Source organism: Rhinoderma darwinii, chromosome 6 (genome assembly GCF_050947455.1).
Source record: "Rhinoderma darwinii isolate aRhiDar2 chromosome 6, aRhiDar2.hap1, whole genome shotgun sequence".
NCBI lineage: Eukaryota > Metazoa > Chordata > Amphibia > Anura > Rhinodermatidae > Rhinoderma > Rhinoderma darwinii.
This window is the reverse complement of record NC_134692.1, coordinates 146018170-146044819: the sequence shown is the minus strand read 5'-3', so window position 1 is coordinate 146044819 and position 26650 is coordinate 146018170. Positions and strand designations below refer to the sequence as shown.

Sequence of the window (26650 nt, the reverse complement as noted above, 5' to 3'; positions counted from 1 at the left end):
CTCGGTCCCCCCCTCGCCTTCGGTCCCCCCCTCGCCCTCGGTTCCCCCTTCCCCTCGGTCCCCCCTCACCTTCAGTCCCCCCCTTGGCCCCGGTCCCCCGTCGTCCTCGGTACCCCTCTCGCCCTCGGTCCCCCTTCCCCTCGGTCCCCCTCCCCCTTGGTCCTCCTCCCCCTCGGTCCCGCCCTCCCCCTCGGTCCCCCCGTGCTCTTGGTCGCCCCCTCCCCCTCGGTCTCCCCTCCCCCTTGGTCCTCCTCCCCCTCGGTCCCGCCCTCCCCCTCGGTCCCCCCTTGCTCTTGGTCCCCCCCTCCCCTCGGTCTCCCCTCCCCCTCGGACCCCCTCTCCCCGTCAGTCCCCCCCCTCCTCTCACTCTACACCCAGACATCTGCTTTGTGACCTCGCTCTTGTCCATTTCCTGACCTCCTAAAGTATCTACTTATTACACCACTTCTCTGCTAATAATGATGATCTTAAAACTCCATTAACCCTTTTATAACCCTCCTGTCCTGAATTAACCCCCGTCAAGCTGCCGTACTCCGCTATATCTGCAGCCCGCTACGTGGCTCTCATTAGCTGCGATTCTTTCAGTTTGTGAGTAAGAGGATTATTCTCATAGTGGTCAACGGTCCCCAAGACAGATTTTTATACGTTTTCCACTGTGAAAACTGTTCATATGAATGGATGGCCCTATGGGTGATTATCAGAAACCTTACAACAGGACGAGATTGCCCCCTCTTGATTCTCTGACCATGATCCTTTGCTGTTTTCAGTCCTCGTGACTTGTAATGATTCAAACACCTACGTACTTGTAATGAATCGGGGTAGGGGGATGGACAGGTGAGCCCTAATCTTCCCGCAACTTCCTGCCTACTTGCATGGCCCGTCCTAAGTGATGGCGTACAACTGGGCGACGGTCCCTACACTCAATAAGTGCAAGACAGACAACACAAGACAAGGGTGCACAGAAGCAAAGGGGGAAGTAGGGGCAGTTGCCCACGGAAACACCGTGAGCAACAGGAGTGGTGAACGAGCCGAGTCAAACCAGGAGAGTACGTAGTAGCAAAATAAGAGCAGGAGAATAGTCAGTCAAGCCAGGGTCAAAGTAACAGCGTTCAATCAGGTAAATAGCAGGAATCGCAGAGTGAGGCAACCAGACAATCACAGGCAAGGAACATGCTGCAAGTGAGGGTATAAATAGACCAAGGGTGGGAGCAGAATCGTCAGGCCAGGCTGTGATAGGTTCTCCCTCTCCTCAGCCTGCCAGCTTGAGTGGTAACAGATCGCGTCACTCTAGCAGACCTTGGAGCTGATGAAGGCTGATTAACCCCGGGCGTCGACACAGAACCTGTGTCTGGCAAACCATTTACAGTACTGTTACGATCTGTGGGTATGTGGACCCACTGGGCCGTACCGCCGTAGCGTTAAGCAGCTGGCCAACAGAGTACCAAGTAAAGTCTATAGTCCAAGCAATGGTACCTGTGGTGGTTCAGACAGTAGCGATCACTAGGCTCAGATGGGACCTTGGCGGCAGACACCAAGCGTGGTGTAACACAGCATACAGACTGGTGGTACAACACGACTTCAACTCTTTAAGGCACAGGAACAAGGTAGCATGGGATACAGGATACTGGTAGCAGATATGAGAACACTGGGAACTGGAAGACACTAATGGACCATTTGCTAGACTGACACGGGAAAACACAACAACGCTCAGGTAATGAAGGAAGGGGCAGGGCCCTTCTTATAGTCCAGGGTGATCATGGGTTGATTAGACCTTTAAGGCTGGGACTTAGCTCTTGCGCGAACCCTATTGGTCACTGTAGGCCAAGACGGCCACATGTGCTGGCATCTCCAGGGCGGAAGACGTCGGCAGGATGAGACGACCGCGGACGTTACATGCAGGGCCGGCTCTAGGATAGATGGCGCCCTGTGCAAAATTATCTTCCAATCCCATCATAAAAAAATGCCCCATAAAAAAGTATATTGCCCCCCACAGTATAATGTCCCTTTAGTGCCCGCCATACAGTATAATAATAATATTTAATAATATATTACAACCTCTTCAAGAACACAGTATTTTGTCCTCTAATTGTGCCCACACAGTATTATGCCCCCTGTAGTACCCTTACACAGTATAATGTCCGCTTAGTGGCCCCCACACAGTATAATGCCCCCCTCCCCTGGCTGCTGCACACAGCCTCCCCCCCTGTAGATTTTTCCATACAGCCTCCCTGTAGACAGTGTCATAATCCCCCACCTCCCCATGTTGACAGTGTCATACAGCCCCCCCACCTCCCTCTTGTAGACAGTGTCATACAGCCCCCCCACCTCCCTCTTGTAGAAGGTGTCATACAGCCCCCCACCTCCCCCTTGTAGACAATGTCATACAGCCCCCCACCTCCCCCTTGTAGAAAGTGTCATACAGCCCCCCCACCTCCCTCTTGTAGACAGTGTCATACAGCCCCCCCCACCTCCCCCTTGTAGACAGTGTCATACAGCCCCCCCACCTCCCTCTTGTAGAAGGTGTCATACAGCCCCCCACCTCCCCCTTGTAGACAATGTCATACAGCCCCCCACCTCCCCCTTGTAGAAAGTGTCATACAGCCCCCCCACCTCCCTCTTGTAGACAGTGTCATACAGCCCCCCCCCCACCTCCCCCTTGTAGACAGTGTCATACAGCCCCCCCCCACCTCCCCCTTGTAGACAGTGTCATACAGCCCCCCCACCTCCCCCTTGTAGACAATGTCATACAGCCCCCCACCTCCCCCTTGTAGAAAGTGTCATACAGCCCCCCCACCTCCCTCTTGTAGACAGTGTCATACAGCCCCCCCCCACCTCCCCCTTGTAGACAGTGTCATACAGCCCCCCCCCACCTCCCCCTTGTAGACAGTGTCATACACCCCCCCCCCCCACCTCCCCCTTGTAGACAGTGTCATACAGCCCCCCCCCACCTCCCTCTTGTAGACAGTGTCATACAGCCCCCCCCACCTCCCCCTTGTAGACAGTGTCATACAGCCCCCCCCCACCTCCCTCTTGTAGACAGTGTCATACAGCCCTCCCCCACCTCCCCCTTGTAGACAGTGTCATACAGCCCCCCCCCCCACCTCCCCCTTGTAGACAGTGTCATACAGCCCACCCACCTCCCTCTTGTAGACAGTGTCATACAGCCCCCCCCCCACCCCTTCTCCGCCTTGTAGACAGTGTCATACAGCCCCCCCCCCACCTCCCCCTTGTAGACAGTGTCATACAGCCCCCCCCCCCACCTCCCTCTTGTAGACAGTGCCATACAGCCCCCCCACACGGGGATTCCGCTCCTTCAGGGAGCTACAGTGGCGCTATTAGATAGCAGAGCAAGGGGATACCTCCCTGCTGTCACGATCTGTGGGTATGTGGACCCACTGGGCGGTACCGCCATAGCGGTATACCAGCTGGTCAAACAGGGTACAAAGTCAATGTCTGTTGTTCGGATAAAGGTACCTGTGGCAATTCAGACAGTAGCGATGGTTTAGGCTTGGATGAAACTTTGGAAACAGACAGACAACAGGTCCGGAGAAACACAGCGGGTGTAGTAGGCGACACAACACAACTCCAACTCGGTATAGCACAAGAACACGGAAGCACGGGAAACAGGATACGGGAACAGGAATACTGGAACTGGAAAACACTCAAGGGACCATTTGCAAGACAGGCACGGCTAGATACAAACACGCTCAGGCACTGTAGGGAGGGGCAGAGCCCTTCTTATAGTCCAGGGTGATCTGGGAGCAATCAGATCAATCTCACACATGTGTGTGCTCTGGCTCCTTAAGTCTGGACTGAGCTTGCAAGCGCACCCTAGTGGTCACTGTGGAACAGGATGGCCGCATGTAAAGACATCTCTGGAGAGAAGGGCGTCGGAAGGATGGGAGGAGTTCGTGGTCAGCGACTATATGGGGCATTATACTGTGTGGGGAGGCACTATATGGGGCATTATACTGTGTGGGGAGGCACTATGTGGGGCATTATACTGTGTGGGGAGGCACTATGTGGGGCATTATACTGTGTGTGGAGGCACTATGTGGGGCACTATACTGTGTGGGGAGGCACTATATGGGGCATTATACTGTGTGGGGAGGCACTATATGGGGCATTATACTGTGTGGGGAGGCACTATATGGGGCATTATACTGTGTGTGGAGGCACTATGTGGGGCATTATACTGTGTGGGGAGGCACTATGTGGGGCATTATACTGTGTGGGGAGGCACTATATGGGGCATTATACTGTGTGGGGAGGCACTATATGGGGCATTATACTGTGTGGGGAGGCACTATGTGGGGCATTATACTGTGTGGGGAGGCACTATGTGGGGCATTATACTGTGTGGGGAGGCACTATGTGGGGCATTATACTGTGTGGGGAGGCACTATATGGGGCATTATACTGTGTGGGGAGGCACTATGTGGGGCATTATACTGTGTGGGGAGGCACTATGTGGGGCATTATTCTGCGTGGTTTCCGTAACACCCGTTCACTTCTATGGAAGTTTATAGAAACAGAGTAACACAGCACACTACACTGCTACATAAGCCTGACCCTGCCAGATGCACCTCTGCAGTTGTAAAAATGCCTTGGGGGGCCCACTTGGTTGGGGCCCACTCAGATTTTTATTTTGTCCCCCTGTGCTAAACCCCTAGCTACGTTTCTGACAACTGGGGGAGCCTCATCAACAACTACAGGACTTTAATAGCAACTGGGGGGAGATTCATGAACAACTGGGGGGTGCAGATGGAGCTAAAGCATCTGGACCCTCGTGTCTGAAGTCGCCTAAAAGCCCCTCTGCCCCGTAAGAAGACATTAGGATTATAAACGGTTCGGGACCTTCTTTTAGATTTTGCACAAGCTGCGCCTGTTCCTGGGATTGTGGATGAAATAATCCGCGGAATTCTGCCGGCTGTTTTGTGATTGCAGATACAGCAACATCCAAGTATAATTAGTCACATTTGCCGTTTAGAACCTTGACAAGTTGGGTGATAACCAGTATGGCCACATTTCATCTAGAGGCTTTCACTCAGGTTTCCTACACAAATTAAGCTACCCATTGATACTGAATGTATCACTGCAGTTTTGCCATTCAGGACCCTTGGAAAGCTGGATGATATTTCCTGTAATGGTTGTCACCCTGCCTTCCTAGAAGAACTGGCTGGCTAAACAACTTGACAGAAGAAGGTGATTCATTCACTCATATTTCAGTGTCTGTTGTGTTCACGGCTTTTCCTGTGACTGCATGTACTAATGTTATCCCCATATTAAGTGTCGCTGATGCATCATTACCCCATTTAATAAACCAATAAAGCAACGAAACCTGTTTCTTGGAGAATGTGGGAATGGCCACAGCTTTATTTAACACAACCAAACATTTTTGTATCACATGGCCCTGAAGTAACCACTTAATTTATTCACATCTCCTGTGATGCCGCCCACTGTGAAGCGGCGCGCATGTAGGTTCTTCTCCGGATTTTACTCTTCAGAGCCTATCTCCGCCAAGGAGGATACCGCGAACACCTACGCGGTACTCCGACCACCCCCACCACACAATGCCAAACCAGCCTCCACTCCATCTTGCAGACCCGACAGCATGATGTCGATCCCAATGTCATTTAAATGAACGCCGTCAGATAACAATAAGTCCCCATTGTCACCTTTCAACATCAAATGACGAATTGCTACCCCCCCCAATGGAACGAACAAACCTGGAAATACGAACATTCAACAGCCGTCTTGACCGCTCGATGGCCACAGCACTTCTAGCTCCTCGCCAATGAGTTCGTGCAATCACCTCAGACCAGACAATCACACAATCAGAAAAAAGCTGTTTGAAATGACCTAAATCAGCCTTGATAAGGGACAACAGCTCCGACAATTTAACATTTCCCAAATCATTTCCCCCAACATGTATAACGAGCACAATTGGACCACGGCATTCCCAACTAACTTCAACTATTAACGGCAACAGCTGAACCCACCTCAGCCCTCTGATACCTTTCCAGTGCACCTCGGTCGATGACACCCCAAGACTGAGGCCTAAAGGCCGATATTCAGCCCGACGAGCTGCCCAGAAAATAAAAGAATGGCCAACTATCCATACTTCCGGCCGACGTTCTGAAATGACAAGGAAAATCAAAACAACACCAGATCCGGACGCACATAGGACCTATAACAAGTTGAACTCCACCTACCCAGACGTTTAATATCTTCCTCCCCCATACCTAAAGCATTAGCCTCCGTGGCTGCCCCTATTCTAAACGAATGAGTCCCAAACTCAGAAGGATCAACGCCCAAATGCTCCAAACAAGACTTAAGAACGGCTCCAAATTGAAATCGAGTAAGCGGCAAAGAATTAGAATGTACCAAGAAAGGAACCCCATCAGCTCGAAAAGACAAAAACTCACGCACCAAACGAACTGGACAGAATTCACCACCCAATGAATTCACACACAACCAAACACCAACGCCCATCTGATCAGTCTTGGACCGTCTCACACATACCCGGACCACTTTTTCCTCCAATAAAACATCCGCAAACAGAAGACCCCCAAACCGCTTTGCGCTCGGTGACACCAATTCGCTCACCCGCAATGCTGCGAAAAAGGCCAAAGAAAAAGCAGTACACAGCAAAACAGACTCATAAGGATCAAAGCAAACAGCCGGAACAACCATCAGCATCCTTAGTAATAAAGCATATGTAATAGGCCTCCTAGCATCCTTCACAATATGCTCCTTCTTCCACCCCTTCAATGCCTGTCTAATAACAAACATTTTCGTCACATCAGTACAACCCCACAACTTCAACATAAACGCAATACCAGTCAAACCTTTTGAAACCGTGTACACCGAAGAACCATTAGTACGCATCCGAGACAAATACTCCAACGTAACCTCATAATGCCGCTCATCATTTGTAGGAAAAACCCCGCCAGATAATTCCAACCACTCCGCCCAAAACTTATTATGGCTCCGCCATGTACCTGGTACCACAGAACCTTGAACTAGCCGGGCAAGTTCCCCTCGACCAGGGCCCATAAGTGATTCGGGCAACGCTCCCCTTCCAGCCGTGCTCCCGGGTGAAGCTCCCGAAAGACCCCCATCTGCAAACGAGATAAGGCATCTGCGATTTTATTCTCAACACCCGGCACATGTGTAGCCCGAAACCAAATGTTACATTGCATGCAACGTAGAACTAGATGCCTAAGTAACGCCAAAACCGGCAATGATCCAGAAGACAAATTGTTAACAGCCTGCACCACTGCCATATTGTCCGTCCAAAAACGTATGCGACTATTCAACATCTTTGAACCCCACAACTCCACTGCAACCACAATGGGAAAAAGTTCTAAAAGTGTCAAATTCAATGTCAGACCCATACTACTCCAGCCCACAGGCCAACGTGCAAAACACCACTCCGCTCCAAAAACCGCACCGCAACCGACACTGCCAGCAGCATCTGTAAACAGCTGTAACTCAAAACTGGAAACCTCCTCCGACTGACAAATCGCCCTACCATTAAAAGATCGCAAAAAAGTCTGCCACACGCGCAAATCATCTTTCATTTGCCTAGTGACACGAATGAAATGATTTGAGCGCGAAATACCCCTAGTCGCCAATGATAGGCGTCTAGAGAAAACGCGACCCATGGGAACGATCCTGCAAGCAAAAACCAGCAACCCTAACAGTGACTGAAGATGCTTCAGGGTAACCTTTTTTGATAAAACAAATTCGTCAATGGTACAAAGCAGACGCGCAAGCTTGTCGTCAGGTAATTTGAAAACCATCTCTTGCGTATCAATTTCAATACCCAGAAACGACAAAATCGTAGCCGGACCAACCGTCTTCTCTTCTGCTATCGGGACACCAAATTCGGACATTAAAACTCGAAAGGTTTTCAGCAAATAACCACATATTCCTGAATCACTTGGACCTACAAATAAAAAGTCGTCTAGATAATGAATGGCTGAAGAAATACCTGTCTTGAAACGAACCGTCCATTCCAGAAAGGAACCAAAAACTTCAAAATAGTAACATGAGATGGCACAACCCATAGGCAAACACATGTCTACAAAAAACTGCTCATCTAACCGACATCCCAACAAATGGAAACAGGCAGGATCCACAGGCAACAAACGAAAAGCTGACTCTATGTCCGATTTAGCAAGCAAGGCACCTACGCCTGCCTCCCGTACCAACCGCACAGCCACATCAAAAGACGTGTAAGACACTGCAGCCTCATCTCTGGAAATCCCATCGTTGACCGAATCCCCACGAGGGAAGGAAAGGTGATGAATCAACCTAAACTTCCCCGGTTCCTTTTTGGGGACCAAGCCAAGAGGAGAAACCCGTAAATTCGTATAAGGTGGCTCCCCAAAGGGGCCCGCCATCCTGCCTAAAGACACCTCATTCAGCACTTTTTCCCGTGCCAAACACATGTTTTCCTTCACCGATTTTAAATTATCTGACAACATCAAAACCGAAGAAAAAACATGCGGAATGAAAAAACCTTCACTGAAGCCCCGACCTAACAAGTCTGCTTCCTGTCTCTTGGGATACCTGGCGAGCCACGGTTCCATCACGAGAGCGCTCACCGGAGTTCTCCGCTGCACCGGCAAGACCCACCTTGGAAGGTTGTTTTGCCCGTCGGAAACAGCGAAGCGCGGAATGGGCACCCCCGCAGATGGAGCACTCATGACGAAACTTGCAGGAAGAATAGAACCTGCAATGTCCCTCATTGTAGAGCCAACATGCTCCTGTTGGGCGCTGCGCCGCAATCCCGGGTGCTGAACCCGAAACTGCGACTCCTGCCTGAAAGGGCCGAGCCTGCTTTTGAGCCAAAATTAGCTGTAACCACACATCCGTCGCCTTCGACGCCCAACCAATGTCAGGCGTCATCGCCAACCGACGGCGAAATTCCTCGTCATATCTCCACCAAGCTGCACCTCCGTGCAATTTGTGGGCACTGAATATAGTGTCTACATACACAAACAGCTCGGCCCCTTTTTCCGGAAAACGTTGACAGATGACATGAGCCAAGGTAGAAAAACCCTGGAGCCAATTGCCAAAAGTTTTCGCGACTTTTACCTTTTTCTCCGAACCTCTTTCGAAAACACGCTCCTTATCTATCGTCACATGATCGACCGACACCAAGGACCAAACATCCACAAAGTCATGTGCCCATATCTTGTCCTTGATCTCAGCAGACAGGTGAGTACCTAAAGGAGCAACACCACAAAACAGCGAATCACGGAATGCCAAGCCAGACATACTGGCCGCCCGCTCAGGCGGAGGCTGAGCCCCCCCTGGCAAAACCAACGGAACCGAAGCTCCGCCTTTTGTACCCAAACCATCCAACAAGCTTTTTAATGCCGAAACTAAATCAATAGCAGATAAATCACCCTTAGGTAGCCATGCGTTCCCACATGGAGACTCACCGGAGAAGGGCGTCCTCGTCACTTCCGAGGGTGCATCAACTCTCCCAGATACCGGAACCACAGACAGATCCCCACCAGGTGGACAGGCTGAGGCGACTTCTGGAACTGGAACCAGTGAAGACGAATGACGATCCCTGTGCTCCCGCCGATGACTCCTCGTGTATCTCCTTCCCGTGCGGCTGGGTGTACTAGCTCCCGACGACGACTGGGACGGCGAAGAAGATGCTGTACTGGAAGACACACTCCTACTCCGGGAACGGCGACGTCTCTCAACCTGATGGCGTGGACGCCCGTGACCACCACGACGATGTCCTCTTCCATGCCGTCTCCTTCGCCGTCTGCGTCTCGCCGACACCGCACCTGGAAGAGAAAACTCCGAAAGAGAAACTGGCAAATCACGTTGCTCCGCAGACTGCCTGCACGGCAACAGATCACTGCTACCGCACGACAATCCACCCAGCGCACTCCTCTCATTCACAGTGCCTGTGCCTGGTAAAAACAGGCCACTCACCAGCTCTCTCCCCAGCTCTGTGTCATTTTCAGAACCACCAGCAGGTGGCAGCAACTGCACACCTAACCTGCTGGTGCCTGAGGCCTGCGTCTCTGCTCTCCTGAGACCGCCCCCTCCAGCTCCCCTCTCAACCACGGCCTGCTGTGAGAGGGAAAAAGCTGTCGGGCCGGGAAGAAGAACCAGCGGTGCACTAATCACGGCCCCGGCTTCTGCGGCTGCTTGCGGCCTTGCACTGCCTGCAGCCCGGATGGGGAGAACTGCAGAAGCTCCCCCAGCCAGGGGAGTGGGTGGCACGACGTCGGGACCGGGTGAAGGGGAGAGCAGGCGACGGCGCCTCCGTCCCGCTCCTGAAGAGCGAACGGTGCCGGCCCGCCTCTGGGTGGCTGAAGGTGGACTGGGGCTCAAACGGGGAGGAGGCTGAGAAACCCGGCGCGGCCTACCTCTAACTGCCGACGGGACTCCACCGCTGCTGACACCGACGACCGCCGCAGGTAACACCTCTTGCCTGCGATCCCCTGTCAGGAACAGCTCCAGCCAGCTTGTACCCTCCGTGGCAACCCGCTGTGCCACCTGCCTCATCAGCTCATCCGCCATCTGTACTCCGGAAAACGCCCTGGACCGCAGAGGAAGATCTCTCACAGGACCAGACGTCTGACGTTTGCAGCTCCAGCAGGTAAGATAGTGAACTGCCCTTGACCTCAACTATTTATCTGCTCCTAACCCCTCCTCTATCCCCTTGTCCCACCAATCCCTGCTCCTGATTTTTTCCCGCACTTTTTTCCCCCCTTCCATCCCCCTATCACATACAGTCCCAGGCACTTTCTCTATTTGATTTAGTGCCTCAAAAGTGAACGTTTCGTTTTCTGGAGCACAGGATCAAGTTTCTCCGTTCTGCTCTTACTGCAGTACTTCCCCTTTAAGGCGGTGCAGCAGGGTTTCATCTGCGTTCACACTGGGCAGCACTAGGGAGTGACAGAGGTAAAATGAAAGCGAAAGAAACTTTTACTGCAAAGGAAATTACCAAGGAGAAGAATTACCAGATTTCAGGGAACTGATCCCCCAACCGGAGCGAGTAGAGAGCGCTGCCCCCCAAGACGTAGAGCAATCATAGGAAGAGCGCAAGAAAATCACCGCAACCGGAGCGAGTAGAGAGCGCTGCCCCCCAAGACGTAGAGAAATCAAAGGAAGAGCGCAAGAAAATCACCGCAACCGGAGCGAGTAGAGAGCGCTGCCCCCCAAGACGTAGAGCAATCATAGGAGCGCAAGAAAATCTCCGCAACCGGAGCGAGTAGAGAGCGCTGCCCCCCAAGACGTGGAGCAATCAAAGGAAGAGCGCAAGAAAATCACCGCAACCGGAGCCAGTAGAGAGCACTGCCCCCTAAGACGTAGAGCAATCACAGGAAGAGCGCAAGAAAATCTCCGCAACCGGAGCGAGTAGAGAGCGCTGCCCCCCAAGACGTAGAGCAATCATAGGAGGAGCGCAAGAAAATCTCCGCAACCGGAGCGAGTAGAGAGCACTGCCCCCCAAGACGTAGAGCAATCACAGGAAGAGCGCAAGAAAATCACTGCAATCGGGGCGAGTAGAGAGCGCTGCCCCCCAAGACGTGGAGCAATCACAGGAAGAGCGCAAGAAAATCACTGCAACCGCAGCAATTAGAGAGCGCTACCCCCCAAGACGTGGAGCAATCAAAGGAAGAGCGCAAGAAAATCACCGCAACCGCAGGTCAGAAGACAAGACTCCAGGATGACAAGTAACGCAGCATCCCCAGTGAACAGGTAGGCCGTTATCCATCAGATGCCGGAGGGGGCGTCTTCATATATGTTCGTTATGTTTCATCAAAAACATTGCATAATTTGTCGCCAAATTGTATTTAAATAAGGAAAAAGTCGTCGCTGTCCATAGAGAAAAAATGGCGCAATATATGAATAAGTATAAAACGTTGGATTTTCACACATATTTATGCCACTTATATAGAGAGAAAGCAGCTTCTAGTAAAATAAGTGGCGAATGTATCGGTGCAATGACTGCTGGGTAATTGATGGGTAATCGTTACATGTGGGCTGTTATGCGGCTGCTCCGTGCTCTTTCTCTCCTGTACACATCTATTACCTCTATGATCAATGCAGAGGAGAAAGCAGAAGCTGAACATGATTATCTTATGGCGGGCCAACCTTATACCTCCTCCCTACATTTAAATCCCCCGATCTGCCAGAAAGGGTCACAAAATCTCCCAGAAACACCCACTTTTAGGCATATGTGCATAAGCCCGGCGCCCTTGTAAATTTGTTTAGCAAAACAAGTTTGCTCCTTCTATAGCAGGAGCCTGGAAAGGTGAGTAATAAGTGTCCCCTTCACTGCCCTAGACCAGCAGGTACCTTAAGTATAACCCTTTAATTACCCTAGACCACCAGGGACTTTAATTATATCCCCTTCACTACCCTAGACCACCAGGTACCTTACTTATATCCCCTTCACTACACTAGACCATCAGGGACCTTACTTATAGCCCCTTCACTAAACTAGACTAACAGGGACCTTACTGTATCCCCTTCACTACCCTAGACCATACTTATATCCCCTTCACTACCCAAGACCACCAGGGACTTTACTTATATCCCCTTCACTGCCCTGAACCACCAGGAAGTTTTCTTATATCCCCCTTTACTGCCTTAAACCACTAGGGACTTTAATTATATCCGCTTCACTACCCTAGACCACCAGGTACCTTACGTATATCCCCTTCACTACCCTAGACCACCAGGTACCTTACTTACACTACCGTTCAAAAGTTTGAGGTCACCCAGACAATTCCAGCATTGCAGACCTTTGGCATTCTAGCTGTTAATTTGCTGAGGTCATCGGGAGACATTTCACCCCATGCTTCCAGAAAACCCTCCCACAAGTGTGATTGGCTTGATGGGCACTTCTTGCGTACCATACGGTCAAGCTCCTCCCACAACAGCTCTATGGGGGTGAGATCTGGTGACTGCGCTGGCCACTCCATTACAGATAGAATACCGGCTGCCGGCTTCTTCCCTAAATAGTTCTTGCATCATTTGGAGGTGCTTTGGGTCATTGTCCTGTTGTAGGATGAAATTGGCTCCAATCAAGCGCTGTCCACAGGGTATGGCATGGCGTTGCGGAGTGATCGCCTTCCTTATTCCAAATCCCTTTTACCTTGTACAAATCTCCCCCTTTACCCCAGACCATCACATGACCTCCACCATGCTTGACAGATGGCGTCCGGCGCCCTTCCAGCATCTTTTCAGTTGTTCTGCGTCTCACAAATGTTCTTCTGTGTGATCCAAACACCTCAAACTTCCATTCGTCCGTCCATAACACTTTTTTCCAATCTTCCTCTGTCCGATGTCTGAGCTTTTGCCCATATTAATCTTTTTCTTTTATTAGCCAGTCTCAGATATGGCTTTTTCTTTGCCACTCTGCCCTGAAGGCCAGCATCCCGGAGTTGCCTCTTCACTGTAGACGTTGACACTGGGGTTTTGCGGGTACTATTTAATGAAGCTGCCAGTTGAGGACCTGTGAGGCGTCTATTTCTCACACTAGAGACTCTAATGTACTTGTCTTGTTGCTCAGTTGTGCAGCGGGGCCTCTCACTTCTCTTTCTACTCTGGTTAGAGCCTTTGTGTGTGCTGTCCTCTGAAGGGAGTAGTACACACCGTTGTAGGAAATCTTCAGTTTCTTGGCAATTTCTCGCATTAAAAATAGCCTTCATTTCTAAGACCAAGGATAGACTGTCGAGTTTCACATGAAAGCTCTCTTTTTCTAGCCATTTTGAGAGTTTAATCGAACCCACAAATGTAATGCTCCAGATTCTCAACTAGCTCAAAGGAAGGTCAGTTTTATAGCTCCTCTAAACAGCAAAACTGTTTACAGCGGTGCTAACATAAGTGCACAAGGGTTTTCAAGTGTTTTCTAATCATCCATTAGCCTTCTAACACAGCTAGCAAACACAATGTACCATTAGAACACTGGAGTGATGGTTGCTGGAAATGGCCCTCTATACACCTATGTAGATATTGCATTAAAAACCAGACGTTTGCAGCTGGAATAGTCATTTATCACATTAACAATGTATAGAGTGGATTTCTGATTAATGTAATGTTATCTTCATTGAAAAAAACTGGGCTTTTCTTTAAAAAATAAGGACATTTCTAAGTGACCCTAAACTTTTGAACGGTAGTGTATGTCCCCTTCACTACACTAGACCACCAGGGACCTTACATTTATCCCCTTCACTACCCTAGACCACCAGGTACCTTACATTTATCCCCTTCACTACCCTAGACCACCAGGTACCTTACTTATATCCCCTTCACTAAACTAGACCACCAGGGACCTTACTTATATTCCCTTCACTACCCTAGACCACCAGGGATCTTACTTATATCTCCTTCACTACCCTAGACTTCCAGGGACTTTATTTATATCCCCTTTACTGCTCTGAACCACCAAGGACTTTAATTATATCCTCTTTACTACCCTAGACCACCAAGGACTTTAATTATATTCACTTCACTAACCTAGACCACCAGGGACCTTACTTATATTCTATTCACTGCACTAGACCACCAGGGACTTTACTGATATCCCCTTCATTACCCTAGACCACCAGGGACTTTAAAAATATACCCTTCACTACCATAGACCACTAAGGACCTTACTTATATCCCCTTCAATACTCTAGACCACAAAGGACTTTACTTATATCCCCTTTAATGCCCTAGACCACCAGGGACTTTACTTATATCCCCTTCACTTTCCTAAACCATCAGGGACATTACTTATATCCCCTTAACTACCCTAGACCACCAGAGACCTTAATATAACCCCTTCACTTCCCTGGACCACCAGGGACTTTTCTTATATCCCCTTTACTACCCTAGACCACTAGGGACCTTACTTATATACCTTTCACTACCCTAGACCACCAGGGACTTTTCTTATATCCCCTTTACTACCCTAGACCACCAGGGACCTTACTTATATACCTTTCACTACCCTAGACCACCAGGGACTTTATTATATCCCCTTTACTGCCCTGAACCACCAGGGACTTTAATTATATCCACTTCACTAGCATAAACCACCATGGACCTTACTTACATCCCCTTCACTACCCTAGACCATCAGGGACCTTACTTGTATCCTTTACTGCACTAGACCACCAGTGACTTTATTGATATCCCCTTCACTACCCTAGACCACCAGAGACCTTACTTATATCCCCTTCACTACCCTAGACCACCAGGGACCTTACTTATATCTCCTTTACTGCCCTAAACCTCCAGGGACTTTACTGATATCCCTTCACTACCCTAGTCCACCAGGGACCTTACTTATATACCTTTCACTACCCTAGACCACCAGGGACTTTAATTATAAACACTTCACTACCGTAGACCACCATGGACCTTACTTACATCCCCTTCACTGCCCTAGACCATCAGGGACCTTACTTGTATCCTTTACTGCACTAGACCACCAGTGACTTTATTGATATCCCCTTCACTACCCTAGACCACCAGAGACCTTACTTATATCCCCTTCACTGCCGTAGACCACCAGGGACCTTACTTATGTCCCCTTCACTTTCCTAAACCATCAGGGACATTACTTATATCCCCTTAACTACCCTAGACCACCAGGGACCTTAATATAACCCCTTCACTACCCTAGACCACCATGGACTTTATTATATCCCCTTTACTGTCCTGAACCACCAGGGACTTTAATTATATCCACTTAACTACCGTAGACCACCATGGACCTTACTTATATCCCCTTCACTACCCTAGACCATCAGGGACCTTACTTGTATCCTTTAATGCACTAGACCACCAGTGACTTTACTGATATCCCCTTCACTACCCTAGACCACCAGGGACCTTACTTATATCCCCTTTATTGCCCTAAACCTCCAGGGACTTTACATATATCCCCTTCACTACCATAGACCACCAAGGACCTTACTTATATCTCCTTCACTACCCTAGTCCTGCCTGCCTCCTGCTGGTATATAACCTGCCCTTATATCAGTAACTGCCCCCTCCTCATATAACATTGTGTCCTGCCTGCCTCCTGCAGGTATATAACCTGCCCTTATATCAGTAACAGCCCCCTCCTCATATAACATTGTGTCCTGCCTGCCTCCTGCTGGTATATAACCTGCCCTTATATCAGTAACAGCCCCCTCCTCATATAACATTGTGTCCTGCCTGCCTCCTGCAGGTATATAACCTGCCCTTATATCAGTAACAGCCCCCTCCTCATATAACATTGTGTCCTGCCTGCCTCCTGCTGGTATATAACCTGCCCTTATATCAGTAACAGCCCCCTCCTCATATAACATTGTGTCCTGCCGGCCTCCTGCTGGTATATAACCTGTCCTTATATCAGTAACAGCCCCCTCCTCATATAACATTGTGTCCTGCCTGCCTCCTGCAGGTATATAACCTGCCCTTATATCAGTAACAGCCCCCTCCTCATATAACATTGTGTCCTGCCTGCCTCCTGCTGGTATATAACCTGCCCTTATATCAGTAACTGCCCCCTCCTCTTATAACATTGTTGATAATTAGATGATAATGATGGGGATGATGATGATTATTATTATTAGATGATGATGGTGATGATGATGGTGGTGATGATTATTAGATAATGATAATAATGATGATGATGATGATTATTATTTTTATTAGATGATTATTAATATTATTAGATTATGATTATTAGATGATGATGGTGGTGATGATAATTAGATGGTGGTGATGATAATTAGATGGTGGTGATGATAATTAGATGGTGGTGATGATTATTCGATGATGATGGTGGTGATGATTAGATGATGATGGTGGTGATGATTATTAGTTGATGATGATGGCGGTAATGATTATTAGATGATGATCGTGGTGGTGGTGGTGATTATTAGTTATTGATGATTATTATTATTAGATGATGATGGTGGTGATGATTATTAGTTGTTGATGATTATTATTATTATTAGATGATGATCATGGTGATTATTAGATGATGATGGTGGTGATGATTATTGGATGAAGATTATTAGTTGATGATGATGATTATTGGATGAAGATTATTAGATGATGATGGTGGTTGATTATTAGTTGATGATGATGATGATGATGATGGTGGTGGTGGTGATGATTAGTAGTTGATGATGATTATTAATGATGATTGATGATGATGGTGGTGATTATTAGTTGGTGATGATGATGGTGATGATGATGATGATGGTGGTGGTGATGATTATTAGTTGATGATTATTATTAGATGATGATGATGGTGGTGGTGATGCTTATTAGATTATGATGATGATGATGATGATGATGGTAATGATTATTAGATGATGATGACTATTAGATGATGAAGATGGTGGTGGTGATGATTATTAGTTGATGATGATGATGATTATTAGATGATGATGATGTGGTGGTGATGATTATTAGTTGATGATGATTAATTAGATGATGATTATTAGATAAAGATTATTATTAGATGATGATGATGATGGTGGTGATGATTATTATTATTAGATGATGGTGGTGGTGGTGATGATTAGTAGTTAATGAGGGTGGTGATTATTAGATGATGATTGATGATGATGATGGTGGTGGTGGTGATGATTATTAGTTGGTGATGAGGATGATGGTGGTGATGATTATTATTAGATGATGGTGGTGGTGGTGATTATTATTTGATGATGATGATTAGATGATGGTGGTGATGATTATTATTTGATGATGATGATTAGATGATGGTGGTGATGATTATTATTTGATGATGATGATTAGATGATGGTGGTGATGATTATTAGTTGATGATAATGCTGATTATTAGATTATGATGGTTGATGATGATGATGGTGATGATGATGATGATTTTTTTCTCGTGTTTCTGGCAGGCAAAATTCCTTGAAAACACTTTGCTGCTGTTCATCAGGAGAAGAGTAAGTACATTTCTGTGACCTCTGTTATAATTTACATCTTGTTATATTCTGTTTACAGTGAAGATGATGATGATGAGGATGATAAGAATAAATCTGTGAATCATCCTCTTAAGTTGCGGCATTTAGTGGGGATGTCACTCAGCTTTCCCAGACTCCTGATTGTCTGTTATTATGGACATGTCTACAGGGGGCAGACACCATATAACCATAACCAATGGCACTTCTACGCCATGCCCCCTGCTGCCTCTCATCCCATTGGATGGGCTCTCAGCGAATCAGAATGAACATATGCCAGTGTTACTTGCCGGCAGCAGCCAATCACATGGCCTAGACTGCACCAGCAATAACCGTCTAATTTATTCATTTCCATTTTAATAAGTTTGCGCTATTTTGACCAACTCGTAAATCCCTCCGCCCTCCGTCGCTATTAATAAATCTCCTCCATTGTGCGCAGTAAGTGCCCCCTCCCCCGCTGAGGGCCACACAGGTAGAGATTGAGGGCCGTGGGGGCATCCAGCGCGTTCTTCTGACCTGTTTGTATTTTATTTCAGTGAGGGACGGTCGCCACAACCTGGTAAGAAGCCGGAATCACTGCCGGAGTACGAGACAATACTGTAACGTTCAACTGCGCGGCCGTGAGGTGTCTCCACATTACAGCAGAAATGACGCAAGCGAAGGAAAAACGTCATCACTCTCCACCCGTGTGAATCGCCCCAATGACAAATAACGCAACGCGCCGCTGCCCTGTCTCCTGTGCGGAGCGCTGCATCATTGTACAGTAAAAAGTTCTGCAGATTTATAACAACGTATTCCTTATACTTACCATTTCAAAATCTCTGATTGCTGTCATTGTATGGGTGGTTCTTGTTCATATTTAGAGCTAAAAACACTAGTCCTGCTCACACAGCTGACGGTCTTGTTACAATGTATCAGTGTAAGTAAGAGCTATCAGACTGGAGTCCAAGAAAGAGAGATGCGTGCTTAGCACAGAGAATTGTCTACACTGACACACTGTGACTACACCTCAGCTGTATGAGTAGGACTTGGTTAGGATGGGCTTACTGACAGCAAGCAGAGATGTTTCAAATATTAAAGACCTGAAATGCAAGGTATATTATAAGTTGCAGAACTCTTCAATGTACAATGATTATAGAGGACCTGACCCCCCCCCCCCCCATCTACTCACCATGAAATAACAGTTCTGGAACACTTTTTTAGGACTCTGCATTGTGCCGTTCCTCTGTTGTTCCTCCTAGAATGTGGGGGGGGGTGTCCCTACACAGACTGACCGTCCAATCAGTGGTGACAGAGTGACACTGTATATTGGCACTCCCCCTTGACTAATGGTAACACCCAGTTGTCAATTTATTCATACATTTCTAGGAGCAATAACAGAGGAACGGCACAATGTAGAGTTCTAAGAAAATATGTTCCAGAATTGTTATTTAATGGGAATTATAATTATCTACTAATAAAGATAAGTCAGGAGAGGCGACCGATCCTCTTTAACCTTCATTTACAGAAGAATGGACTCTGGCCCTTTAAAAAATAAATCTTACTACCTTAAAATGTATAACTAAAAGTTTGGACTAGGCAGTGATTGGCTGTGTGCTGACATGTGACGTGTGTGTGGAAATGTAATGTGTGAGATGCAATGTAACTGCTAACTGCAGCATCGGGTCCCTGCCGGGTGGAGCGGCGGAGCATGGCGCCGCGCCTGTCATGCTCCACCGCCGCGCCTGTCATGCTCCACCGCCGCGCCTGTCGTGCTCCACCGCCGCGCCTGTCATGCTCCACCGCCGCGCCTGTCGTGCTCCACCGCCGCGCCTGTCGTGCTCCACCGCCGCGCCTGTCGTGCTCCACCGCCGCGCCTGTCGTGCTCCACCGCCGCGCCTGTCGTGCTCCACCGCCGCGCCTGTCGTGCTCCACCGCCGCGCCTGTCGTGCTCCACCGCCGCGCCTGTCGTGCTCCACCGCCGCGCCTGTCGTACTCCACCGCCGCGCCTGTCGTACTCCACCGCCGCGCCTGTCGTACTCCACCGCCGCGCCTGTCGTACTCCACCGCCCCGCCTGTCGTACTCCACCGCCGCGCCTGTCGTACTCCACCGTCCCGCCTGTCGTACTCCACCGCCCCGCCTGTCGTACTCCACCGCCGCGCCTGTCGTACTCCACCGCCGCGCCTGTCATACTCCACCGCCCCAGTATTTGTCATTCATTCCTATTGCAGTCACTCAGAGGTGAAAAGCTGCTGGACTTTAATTGTGGAGAAGTCTCATGGCATGTTTTAGGGTCACGCTGCCCCCCAACATCTGAAGTCGCCAGCATAAAACTCCTAATATTGTTCAAATTCATACTGAGCGACTCCGATGATATTTTAGCACTGCTTATGGGGGCACTTTACCAATGTTTATGGGGGGACTCTAACCCTCATTATTAGAAAAGTCTTGCAGCACTGATGGGGCACTTTTATGGGGTCGCCTGTCACTGATTATGGGGCGCTCTTCCGTTGTCGATGGGGGGGGGGGCTCTGGCTGTTGTTATAGGGGCAAGGGCAGAATTTGAGGGAGGCAACAAAACATAATTGTACCGCTCATTTACAACCCCCCTGTCAGCAGTGATGAAGAGATGGTAACTAAAAGACACACAACCCCCGGTATTGCACGAACTCCCCCCCCCCCCCCACACTATTTACCCCGTTTCTAATCACCCCACAGGAAACAACGACAAACGGTGGAAGACGGAGCCACAAAGACCAGACACTGTCGAAGAGCAGCCACAGCCAACCTCAAGTAAGTGATATGAGAGGAACGCTGGATAAAAGCTTCACACCGAGAGGGGAGCGTAGATGAGGGAAATGTCAGTTCAAAAGGTGCAAAGAAAAGTCAAACAAGTTACACAACAGTTAATAATAAAGCTGACGTATCTACATAGGACTGCGTTCACACCTGCCGTGTCACTTCCATTCTTCTGCTCCATTATAGACAAAATTTACTGAGTGGCGGATCCATCTCACAACGGACACCCACCACCAAACATGACAGAATCTGCCACAGAGGCGCCAACACAGGTGTGAACAGAGTCTAAGCATATAACAATAGCAAACACAAGCTGCTGTGCAACAAAAGTCATATACATACACATATACACACACACATACATACACACTACATACATACATACACTACATACATACATACACTACATACACACACACACACACTACATACATACACACTACATACATACATACACTACATACATACATACACTACATACACACACACACACACACTACATACATACACACTACATACATACACTACATATACACACACACACACACACACACTACATACATACACACTACATACATACATACATACACTACATACATACACACACACACACTACATACATACACACACACACACACACACACACACACACTACATACATACACACTACATACATACATACACTACATACATACACACACACACACACACTACATACATACACACACACACACACACACACACACACTACATACATACATACATTACATACATACACACACACTACATACATACACACTACATACATACACACATACATACACACACACACATACACACCCACATACTACATACATACACACACACATACACTACATACATACACACACACTACATACATACATACATACATACATACACACACTACATACATACATACACACTACATACATACACACACTACATACATACACACTACATACATACACAAACATATACACACACATAAATACACATACATACACACACACTACATACATACACACACACTACATACATACACAAACATATACACACACACACACATAAATACACATACATACACACACACTACATACATACACATACATATACACTCACACATACATACAAACACACACACATACACACACTTATAAAAGTAATGTGCAATCTTCACAACAGTCACTTATACAGGTGACAAATATAAGGAGCGCAACGCCACAGAAGCTGCACAAGTCACATTCACTCATACGTATCTACAGCCACGTGCTTGTCTGGACAGAAACCAGAGGAAATCATAAGTCCAGTCTGACTTTTGCTCATGCCTTATATATTTATGTCTCGTCCGTGTCTTGTGTATTTATGTCTCGTCCGTGTCTTGTATATTTATGTCTCGTCCGTGTCTTATTATTTATGTCTCGTCCGTGTCTTATTATTTATGTCTCGTCCGTGTCTTATTATTTATGTCTCGTCCGTGTCTTATTATTTATGCCTCGTCCGTGTCTTATTATTTATGTCTCGTCCGTGTCTTATTATTTATGTCTCGTCCGTGTCTTATTATTTATGTCTCGTCCGTGTCTTATTATTTATGTCTCGTCCGTGTCTTATTATTTATGCCTCGTCCGTGTCTTATTATTTATGTCTCGTCCGTGTCTTATTATTTATGTCTCGTCCGTGTCTTATTATTTATGTCTCGTCCGTGTCTTATTATTTATGTCTCGTCCGTGTCTTATTATTTATGTCTCGTCCGTGTCTTGTGTAATTATGTCTCGTCCGTGTCTTATTATTTATGTCTCGTCCGTGTCTTATTATTTATGTCTCGTCCGTGTCTTGTGTATTTATGTCTCGTCCGTGTCTTATTATTTATGTCTCGTCCGTGTCTTGTGTATTTATGTCTTGTCCGTGTCTTATTATTTATGTCTCGTCCGTGTCTTATTATTTATGTCTCGTCCGTGTCTTATTATTTATGTCTCGTCCGTGTCTTATTATTTATGTCTCGTCCGTGTCTTATTATTTATGTCTCGTCCGTGTCTTATTATTTATGTCTCGTCCGTGTCTTATTATTTATGCCTCGTCCGTGTCTTATTATTTATGTCTCGTCCGTGTCTTATTATTTATGTCTCGTCCGTGTCTTATTATTTATGTCTCGTCCGTGTCTTATTATTTATGTCTCGTCCGTGTCTTATTATTTATGTCTCGTCCGTGTCTTGTGTAATTATGTCTCGTCCGTGTCTTATTATTTATGTCTCGTCCGTGTCTTATTATTTATGTCTCGTCCGTGTCTTGTGTATTTTTGTCTCGTCCGTGTCTTATTATTTATGTCTCGTCCGTGTCTTATTATTTATGTCTCGTCCGTGTCTTATTATTTATGTGTCTTATTATTTATGTGTCGTCCGTGTCTTGTGTATTTATGTCTCGTCCGTGTCTTGTGTATTTTTGTCTCGTCCGTGTCTTATTATTTATGTCTCGTCCGTGTCTTATTATTTATGTCTCGTCCGTGTCTTATTATTTATGTCTCGTCCGTGTCTTGTGTATTTATGTCTCGTCCGTGTCTTGTGTATTTATGTCTCGTCCGTGTCTTATTATTTATGTCTTGTCCATGTCTTATTATTTATGTCTCGTCCGTGTCTTATTATTTATGTCTCGTCCGTGTCTTATTATTTATGTCTCGTCCGTGTCTTATTATTTATGTCTCGTCCGTGTCTTATTATTTATGTCTCGTCCGTGTCTTGTGTAATTATGTCTCGTCCGTGTCTTATTATTTATGTCTCGTCCGTGTCTTATTATTTATGTCTTGTCCATGTCTTATTATTTATGTCTCGTCCGTGTCTTATGTATTTATGTCTCGTCCGTGTCTTATGTATTTATGTCTCGTCCGTGCCTTATTATTTATGTCTCGTCCGTGTCTTATGTATTTATGTCTCGTCCGTGTCTTATTATTTATGTCTCGTCCGTGTCTTATTATTTATGTCTTGTCCATGTCTTATTATTTATGTCTCGTCCGTGTCTTATGTATTTATGTCTCGTCCGTGTCTTATGTATTTATGTCTCGTCCGTGCCTTATTATTTATGTCTCGTCCGTGTCTTATGTATTTATGTCTCGTCCGTGTCTTATTATTTATGTCTCGTCCGTGTCTTGTATTTTACGTCTTGTGTCTTATTTAAGTCTTGTCTGCGTCTTTTCCTCTTTTTCCCCCCAAGAACAAGTCCCGTTCATCTCCCTCTGTCCTGTGTATTTGTCTCCTCACTTTGGGCTTCATCTTCTCGTTTCCATTTCTTGTAGGTGATTTCACCGACGGAACAATCTGTTCATTTGAAGGAAAAATAAAGAAGATGGAAAAGACAATGAGAAGTAAAGATCTTTTCTTACTTTAACTCCAGTTCTCTGTTAAATATATTAAAATCTTATTTTGTTCTATTTTTTTAGGTGCATCTACTAAAGAGGTAAGTGGAGATGTTCTCATATAGATTTTCTCCCAAAGATGTAAAACTTGAAGCTCCCGGGCCTCCACCTACCGCCGCCATTTATAATACTTGTGTCTTCTTATGTAGCAGATTAGACCGCGGCCCCTTTTAGGCTCCAGAGTTTGGATGTGAATGTTACTCCTGCACCCCGATAGCTACTACATGGGGTCTGCGGTTGATTCTAATTGGTCACCAAGTATTTCATCTGAGCTGCTGCTTATAATGGGCTGAACGAGAGCCTTTTGGTCTTTCTTCATTCGTAGGGTCATAAAATAATTTAGGTATAGGACGTGACTAGGACATATTCGTGGTAGGTTGATAAGTTCTGATAATTTTTCCAATAATAAAAACCCAGAGGATCTGATGGGACGGCTCGGTGACAACCTATATGGCCGCCATTACAGATCACAGAAGACTTTCCAGACGCGTCAATGGCAAATCTTTCTTGTTGTGGATTGATGTATTCAAAATCTGGGGGGAAATGAGTGACAACCTCGGTGGGAGCCACAATGGTGACAATATTAAAATATAAACTTTCCCCAAAACCGATATAAACAAGAAATGGCTGAATGGAATTTTTCACCACTATAAGGAATGGGCAACTCAGACATTTAGAGACACCCTTTACATAGTAATAATAATAGACATTCACTGTGTTTGATTTTAATAAATTACAAATTAGATTTTCTATTTTTAGGGTTTAAAGTTAAAAGTTGGGATTTTTTCGAGGTCAGCAGAGAGTGAATATCAATGGCTGATAACGAGGCTGGAGTCTGAACCCTTTCAGAGGATTGTAAAGCTCGTCCGACCTTGTTATATCCGCAACAACGGATTCCAGCAGTTCTCGGAGGACGTGTCTTGGTGCAAATTTGGGATTCTGTATCACAGTAAGAACAGAGGACGAATCAATATCACTGATGTCACCGACTCTCTGTATAACGAGGAGCTACAATACCTGTATGAGAAACTAGGTAAGAGAAGATGAGGGGGTCACAGGAGCGGACGGACTGATAAAGTGATGTCCTTATGACGATACCTCCGAGGTATAGAATACGGGAATGGGGGGACTCAACAAGTATTTAGTAGGATCAGTCAACTTCCTGCATCCAACCAGTCTATCGTTTACTCTAGAAAAGCTCCCCCTTACTGATCTTACACGGAAAGAAAAATGGTGGGGTCCATATTATACATCCAATTATTAATCAATCAATGGTCAAACATCTGTCTGATTATTCAACACAATAATGGATTTGACTCCTCTCATTCCTAATTATCGTAAGATGTTCAGTGAGTGGAATGGAGTAGACCAATGCTCTCCAACCTGTGGCTCACTAGATGTTGCAAAACTACAACTCCCATCATGTCCTGACAGCCTACGGCTAATTATGCCTGTGATATGTGAGAGGCCATGGCTTCCAGTATACCCAACACTCATCATCACTCATGGCGGTCAGCGAGCATGTTAACCTCTGTTTCTCCACATGATATAATCATTTATCATCGATAGGCTTGGCACTCTGTAGATTGGCTATTATCATCTAGTATAGGGAAACCTCCGGTATTCTAGTAAGTGGTCCCTCTCAAAGTGGCTCCGGTTTAGAAGTTTTGCATCTTCTGTTTGCCTTGGACTAGTCCAAAGGAAGTAAATTGTAGATACACTTGGAAATAAGGGAGGACGACGAGCGATCCTCCGAGTACTGAGATGACACCATGAGATGGTAAAGGAAGGTAATGTCCGTGGAGGGATCTATAGAAGCTTCATTGTATGAACGCCAACAGGTCACAGTAGACCTTAGTGTGAACACGTCTCCATCCTTTGTAATTGACACCATTGTCTTCTATTATATGATGCTCAATGGGGTGAGTAGAGTTTCGTCTCCATCTTATGGCGTCATCTCGTTCTTCTCAGCGATATATCCAGGCCGGTTTCTACACTTGTGTGGGATCCATTCCAATTCTCCTTCTTTTCACTATATTTTTGAGAACAACCGTAAAAGGTTCTGGTAATAAAACGATCGTGAAAAGAAGAATTAAAATATAATTTTATGAGAATATTTTGTCCCCCGAAATCCAGGAAAGAAGAATGTGATTGTGGCGGTGGACGACCTGACAGACAGTAGTGACGAGCAGATTAACGTCATCCTGGGCGCTCAGCCCAGCCTAGGGAAATGGGCCGAGAACGTTTTCTTATTCACTAAAGATGAAAAGAAGTAACCGGAGAGTAAGACGGAAATAGAAACAGAAGCGCCAGCCATTGGTTTCCTCCTGATGGTGCGGACAGGCGGCTCGCGGCTTCTACACACGTTTCATGGACTGCGGTTATCAGCCAGAATTCACTTCCTGGGATCATGACGTCACGTTGTTTTGATGTGTTGATTATAATGTTTATAAATTGTAAGTGAAATAAAAACCG

At 46.8% G+C, this 26650-nt stretch overlaps 1 protein-coding gene across 1 annotated transcript; it reads left to right on the top strand.

Annotated features, from left to right (window-relative positions):
• Positions 1-10909: 10909 nt before the first annotated feature.
• On the top strand, positions 10910-26650 carry LOC142656094 (uncharacterized). Its single transcript, XM_075830965.1, has 8 exons — positions 10910-11745; positions 17913-17957; positions 18509-18531; positions 20671-20745; positions 24056-24124; positions 24200-24216; positions 24935-25208; positions 26312-26650. Exons 1-8 carry the CDS (start codon positions 11714-11716, stop codon positions 26449-26451), a joined length of 675 nt encoding a protein of 224 aa, XP_075687080.1. The 5' UTR covers positions 10910-11713; the 3' UTR covers positions 26452-26650.

Excerpts from the sequence above, each read along its gene's own strand:
- LOC142656094 (XM_075830965.1), top strand. The coding sequence starts at position 11,714 with ATGACAAGTAACGCAGCATCCCCAGTGAACAG. Across the intron at positions 17,958-18,508 it reads TGCTGTTCATCAGGAGAAGA|TGAGGGACGGTCGCCACAAC; the intron begins GTAAGTACATTT and ends ATTTTATTTCAG. Across the intron at positions 25,209-26,311 it reads ATACCTGTATGAGAAACTAG|GAAAGAAGAATGTGATTGTG; the intron begins GTAAGAGAAGAT and ends CCCGAAATCCAG.